Here is a 6,913-nt window from a genome sequence, read left to right as displayed (position 1 = left end):
ATTTACAATAAACCATCATTCTGCTGGGCAGAATCAAACCAGCATCTGCTGAGCAAAGACACCATCAGCACCTACATGCACAGCACAACACAACAATGAGTACTTGTGACTTTGCCAGTAGCAACATGCTGTCATTTAACTGCATTCCAGGGGTAACTTGCCTGACTGAATGAGATGATGCTCTAGATGAGTCAGTTAAGACAACATGGAGTCTCTTTACCTTGTTTTCCATCCTGGTCCACAGATTATCCACCATGCCTACTGTGCTCTGCAGGCACTTGAGCCTGGCCCCACACCCAGTCTCTTGGGGCACCTAGTCCCGTGCTGCCCATCAGCAGGGCTTGGGATTGCTCAAGAGCTGCACCTCTGTCTGCTCACCCACCAGCTGCCTGGGCATTTCTGCCCCTCGGGTCCTTCTGGGCTCTCCAGAGCTTCTCCCCCAGCACATCCCACAGGAGCCCTGCTCCCTGGCAGCTGTTGTCACCCACTCTCCTCCTGCTTCTGCCTGGGGGACTTGGCCACCAGGAACCCTGTGCTCAGCTTGCCCACTCCTCACAGGATCTCGCACCCTGGGTCCCCCCTTCTTCCTGACACCCACCCCACACACACACCTCTGCTCCAGAGTAACAGCTCTGTCCCCAGGATCAGCTCAGCCCCAGACCCCTGACACCAACTCCTCCCCCTGCCCGCAGGTTCTGTTAACAAATGCTGCACAGCGGCCACTGGGAAAAACAAACACAGACAGTAGAGACTTGCCCAAGGAGACCCCCGCTTGGGCACAAGGACTCATTCACCTTGGCAGGAGCTCACACACAGCAGAGCCCAGTACCAGCATCTTCCATCCCTTTGGGATCTTCCTTCTTGGCTCTGGAGCTGTTCCTTGGTGCCCAGCCAGCTCACCCAGGAAGCCCGTTCCTGGGCAGAGAGCTCCTGGGCAAGCAGTCAATGTCCCTGGCACGGGCCTGTGGCCCAGCACTGGTGGCAACTGAGCCCCATGCTGCTGGGGGGTGAGGATGGAGCCACCAGCCATGCTGGTGGCTGGGGGGGAGCAGTGTGGTCTGGGGGTCACTGTGCCCATGGCAGTGTTGTGCCTGCAGGGATGCCATACCCCCTGGGACTGCAACGCCTGCCCTGCCAGCACAATGCCACCTGGCCCTGCAGGCTATAAAGGTGTTGTTGGTCTCTTTGGCCAGAATTGCTGCTTCTGCTCCCAGTCTCCTTCCTCAGGTGAGGACCTGGCCTCTCTCAGGTAATGTATCATCAACAACAGAGATGTGAGTGAAATAGGAACTATGCCTTCTAACATTTTTCCCATCTTTGAGTTATGAGGCTGGTGTTGTGCAATAAAAATGAAGAAGCCCAGGCCAGTAGGTAAGCCTGACTTACACCCAGTTAGGATGGGGGTGCGCTGCAGTGCTCGTGGGGCTCCTCCTGAGGTCTTATTTGTGCTTCCCAAGAAATATGGCTAGCTCTGCTTTAACCAGGCTGTGAATCCAAAAGAAACTGATGGAAATCAGACCTTGTCCCTGCATGACCAGAGAACCTCTCCCACAGAGGATGGGAGATTACAGGGAAACTGTGCATGTGGCCCCAGTGGGCAAGGCAGTCACATGCCCTGAGAGCTTTTGAAGCTGTCCTGGCCCTGGCCCCCAAATCAACTGACATGAGCACCATAATGAATTAAAGTAACACCAGAGGTGCTGTGAGTATTTAAAATAAAAGCAAAGCACCTTCAGTCCAGCACTTGCTCTTTCTTCAGTGATATGTAGATTTCTGATAAATAGTTTTCAGATCAGCAGTAGATTTCCAGAAGAGCAGCATGGACCCATGGGGTTGCTGTGCTCCGGGGGGAGATGCCTGTACTGCTGGCCCTGGCTCTGCCCACGTTGGAAGTAATACTGATGCACATGCTGTGCCTCGTTGGTCTTACTCTGGATGTTAATGATTCACCCAGCACAAGAGAGCACTTCCTCCTCTGGACACCCAAACCTCCCCATCCACTGTAGAAGCTCACAGTCAGATCCAACACACCCAACATTAAGCAAACCTGAAGCATGAGGGAACTTTCTCTCATCAAGCTGCTTTAGTCCCTTTCTCTCATTTCTAAAGAGATGAAAACACCAGCACACAACCTTGGACACCACAGGAAAGGAGACTGTGCTTTCCAAAAATTCCCCAACCCTTTGACCTTTTGTCAAGGTTTAATACTTGGCTGCCAATCAAGTGAATGCCAGATGGTCCCTGTTAACCCCCCTCCCTTTCCAGGGAAAAGGGAAGAGAATACAGGAGAGACTTATGGGTTGGAAACTGAACTGCACAGATTTAATTAAAGAGTTATAATGAAAAGGAAAGTAAATATATGCCAATATATATAAAAAAACATGCTCCCCCCCAGTAACGCTGATCTCACCACCAGGGCTTCAGGGACAGACCTGAGAATGTTACAGATTGGGCTCCTGGAGTCAACAGCAGATGGGAGTTGGATGCAAGAACACACAGGTCAGGATTAAAGGCAGTCCTGTTAAGAATCCTCCCAGGACACCATGGATGAAAATAATTTGACTCTCGTGATCCCCCAGCTTTATACTAATTGCAATATCACTGTGGATGCCATGCAGGAAGGGCAGCATCCCATAATGGTTCTTGAGCCACTCAGTGTTTACGTGCTGGATTGGATGGTGCTGCCTGGGGCTCTGCAGAGCCTCAGCTGTACCCACTGCTTGCATTGTGAAAAGCTTAGACTCCTGAGGCTCTTCTCTAGAGAGAGGGGAGCCCTGCTGCCTATCCCTGCTGCCTCTACTGTCAAGACAGGAGCAGAACATGACTGGCAGCACGCAGGGTACACACGACTGCACGGCCACAGGGTCCAGCACTGCCACTGGCTGGGGCAAAGGTCAAGGCTGGACAGGGGGACAGGCAGGGATGTGTCAGCTCTGGATCCCATTTCTTCTTCCCTCCTGCACCCCAAGGAAGCCCAGCTCTAGCCCTGCCTAGCTTGGTAAACTCCATCAGCCTTGCTTTGTTGTGTACTGGGGCATCCCAAATGGGACATGGTGCAAAGCAGAGGGATAATTGCTTCACCAGCACATCCTTGCACTCATCCTGATGCAGCCTGGGACCTGCTGAGCACCCTGACCCCAGGGGACTGCAGCTGCCCCCACCTCTGCTGCAGCCACTGCTCCCCGGAGCAGGTTCAGTAATGCCTTGAGAGCTGTGGCAGCACAGGCAGAGCTAAGCCCTTGGTGTCCATCTCTGTGCTGGCCTTGCCTGTGACCTTGAGCCACGTCAGCGGGGACAGGCATGGGGCTGCAGGTCACTGACCACAGGGACAGGTAGTCCAGGGCTAGGCGTTGCACCTCAGCCAGCTGCATCCTGGTGTCACCCTCAGCAGCAGGTAGCAGGGCAGCTGGCACCTGGTATGACAGCAGCGTCCAGCCATGTCCCCCCGACAGCTGCTTGTGGGGTGAAGGCCAGAGCAGTGGGCGTCGTTCCTTATCTTCCAGACAAACCCAAACTGGTTCCAAGTCCCTGACACACGCACACCCTCGGCGGCCAAGGCTGGAGCGCACTGCAGGGGGGAGCGGACTCCCCGTGGGGCCCCCGCGGGGCTGCAGGCACCGTCCTGTCACAGGGCAGCCCCTGGGGCATCGGGGGTGCAAGAGTGACTGTGGCAGAGGGCTCTGCCGTTCCCGGGTGAGGCTGGGAGTGAGTTCCCCGGGGCAAAGCCTTTCGGGAGACAACCACCTGTGCTCTACCAGCCAGCCCAGGCACACCGGCCCTCATCTTGCTTGGTCCACACGAGCCTCCAGGGTGGAAATATCTTTCCGTGGGACTTGAGCCTGGAGGTGGCCTTGCAAAGTGCAACAGCAGCTGGAAGACCTTTGCAGCACCTCAGGCGATATGAGGGCGGTGCGTGGCAGGTTCGTCACAGCTGCAGAGCTGCGCTCTGCACTGCCTGTGGCCTCTCTCCTTGCGTCAGGGAAATCCTGGTGAGTTAATGCTCCGCTGCCCAACTCCGGCTGCCAGCCCCACCTCCCCCCCCCGCCCAGCAGCACTCTGAGCATCCCCCGGGCGAGCAGATAACCCCGGGCAACGGCACCAACTCGGACACACACGGGAACCTCGGACACAAGCACGTGACCCTGGGCCCTGCCGGGGCTCTGCAGGCGGGGGCTGTGACCGGGGTGCCCGGGGCGAGGGGGTCGGGGTCGGGTCCGTCCGGCGCGGCCCAATCAGCGCGGGCTCCGCCGCCAGGCGCGGCCTTAAAGCCCGGCGCGCGGGGCGAGCGCGCTCCAGGCGCGTGATGTGGGCGCGCGCGGTCCTGTCCTGCGCGGTGCTGTGCGCTTGCGCTCGCGCCTGGCCCGGCGGCGCCGTGTGCGCGCGGCGGTTAGAGGGGGCGGGCGGCGCGCGCTACGTGTCCTTCCTGGGAGGCGGGGGCGGCCCCGGTCCCTCCGCGCTGCTGGAGAGCGCTTGGGACGCGCGCGGCCGCCTCCGCGCCTGCTGGGCACGGCGGGACCCGCGCCTGGCGCGCGCCTTCCGCGCCGCTTGCGCCCGCTCCCCCAGTCCCGACGCAGGGGCCGCCCTGCGCCGGGACCTGGACGCGCTTTGGCGGCGGCGCGCAGCCTGCGACAGCCCCACCCCCTCGGGGAGGCGCTCCCGCAGACCGCGGGGCTGGACCGTGCCGGGCACCCTCTGGTGCGGCGCCGGAGACTCGGCGGGGCACGCCGGAGAGCTGGGTACGGGGGCGGGGGGCGGCGGCGGGCGGGCAGGCACTGTCCTGCCGGCCGGGCCGTACTGACCGGCGCTGCCCGCAGGTCTCTTCCGCGGCCCCGACCGGTGCTGCCGGGAGCACGACCAGTGCTCTGCTCAGATCGCTGCGCTACAGTTCAGCTACGGTATCCGCAACTACCGCCTGCACACCGTGTCCCACTGCGACTGCGACGCCAGGTGCGCCGGAGACACCGGGGGTGGCACAGACACCGGGGCGCTGCCGGGTCATTCACACCCCCCATTTCACCTTCTCTGCCCCGCAGATTCCGGCAGTGCCTCTTAGCCCTCAACGACACCATCTCTGACATCATCGGCGTCACCTTTTTCGACCTGTTGGAGGTGCCGTGCTTCGTGCTGGAGGAGAGCGAGCAGTGCGTGCAGTGGCACTGGTGGGGAGGGTGAGTGCCCGCGAGGTTTCCTGCCCGGTCGCCACTGCCGGGCACGCATGACACCGGTGGCCACGGCGGGGCTCGTGCCTGAGTCCTCATGGTGTCCCCAGGTGTGAGCGGTACGGGGTGGTGCCCCTGGCCAGGATGGTGCAGCAGAGTCAGTACCACTACAGCCTGCCCGCCGAGGGGCCGAGCAGTCCTGCGGTGCAGCCCCCGGGCAAGGGGAAGAAGCGATCCAGAGTAGGGCGCAAGCGGCTCCGACAGGGACTGGGGCAAAATCCCGGACGTCACCAGAGTCCTGCATCAGCCCAGCAGACACTGGGCTTGGGTACCGTGTCCCCTGCGCCCACCAGGGACGAGGCTGAGCCCACGAGCAGCCACTCAGCAGCTCAGAGGGCGCTGGAACCCGGCCCACCAACAGTCATGACTTTGTTGGGACAGGACCTTGCTGGAGGACGGGCAGCACCGGGAGGAACACAGCCAGGGGCTGGGGGCTCGGCACCTTCTGCCTGCACAGCCTGTCCTGGCAACGGCATGACTGGACCCAGCCAGGCCACTGAGCAGAGCAGAGCCACCCCTATGCCTGCCATGGAGAAGGGCAGGCGGGAGGGTGAGTCAGTGCTGGGGGGTCTGAGGCCTCAGCCCCTTGGAGTCATGAACCAGGGGTGCCCCTCACCACCCCACTGTCCTCAGGCCCGGGCAGGGTGTGCAGGGGCTACAAGCGCCTGGATCAGTGTGAGCACCAGATTGCACCCCATGAGGTAAAGTACCAACTGCACAACGCGGGCACCCAGACGCTCTTCCACTGCAACTGTACTCGCAGGTGTGTGTCCAGGAGGAAAAGGCAGGGCTTGTCCCACCATCACAGCCACTGCGTGCAGATGGATTTGGTACCCAGCAGGATGCCCATCCAGGCCAGCAGCTGCTGACCACTGCCATCTTGTGCCTGCAGGCTGGTGAGATTCCTGCGCAGGGTGAGGGCTATCAGTGATGTGGAGGTGGCTGACCTGGCTCATCGCATTGCTATGGACTGCTTTGTGCTGGAACTGTCCACTGACTGCCGCCTGGACAAGGGCTCACAGCACAAGTAAGTGGTGAGGGTCAGGGGAACATGGCCGGCATGGGGCTTCCCACCCAGTGTGGGCAGGTGGCATGCCCTGGTGAGGCTGGGTGCTGTCCTGCAGGCTTGGCATGAAGATGGCTTTGGAAGTGTTTTCCTCCACTGTCCTGTGAGTGGGACTGGGGTGAAAAACAGTGCAAGTCAGTGCTGCAATATTATGGTGGTGCTCACAGCTTTTCTTCTCCGGCAGCTGTAGCACAGCAACTCAAGCTGTGCTAGTACCTACACAGCATCTCAAAAAGACCCTGAGACGCCAGGGTCTTCTGCATGTGACCTCCAAGACTGAACATTCACACTGGAAAACACAGGACAGTGGTGCTACCCTCTATGAGCAATGCCTGCAGCTGGCCTTGGAGCAGAAGTCAGGCACTTGGCACCACACACTGCCCTGATGAAGGATTGCCTCACTTCAAGAGGAAGATGTGTGGTGCAGCAGCCATGGAGTGGAGCTGCTTGATTTCTTGTCCTTGAGACAAAGGCTGGTGCTGAGCATGGCTGCAGGGAGCTACTGCTGGAGTGGAGGCACACAGAGGGACTGAGAAGACGCTCAAAGAGCTGTGGCTGCAGGGCAGTGCCAGCCATCTGTGAACATCAAAGCAAGGGGAAAGGAATAGGAGGCCTTGAAAGGGAAAAC

General features: G+C 59.8%; 1 protein-coding gene across 1 annotated transcript; it reads left to right on the top strand.

Annotated features, from left to right (window-relative positions):
• Nucleotides 1-4,303: 4,303 nt before the first annotated feature.
• Nucleotides 4,304-6,692, top strand: PLA2G3 (phospholipase A2 group III). Its single transcript, XM_030460702.1, has 9 exons — nt 4,304-4,736; nt 4,815-4,947; nt 5,034-5,168; nt 5,270-5,605; nt 5,642-5,769; nt 5,853-5,982; nt 6,112-6,246; nt 6,344-6,388; nt 6,470-6,692. Exons 1-9 carry the CDS (start codon nt 4,304-4,306, stop codon nt 6,669-6,671), a joined length of 1,677 nt encoding a protein of 558 aa, XP_030316562.1. The 3' UTR covers nt 6,672-6,692.
• The last annotated feature ends 221 nt before the right edge of the window (nt 6,693-6,913 follow it).

This window comes from Calypte anna, chromosome 15 (assembly GCF_003957555.1).
Source record: "Calypte anna isolate BGI_N300 chromosome 15, bCalAnn1_v1.p, whole genome shotgun sequence".
Classification (NCBI taxonomy): domain Eukaryota; kingdom Metazoa; phylum Chordata; class Aves; order Apodiformes; family Trochilidae; genus Calypte; species Calypte anna.
Note: the sequence above shows the minus strand (reverse complement) of the source record. Positions and strands in the feature narration are given on the sequence as shown.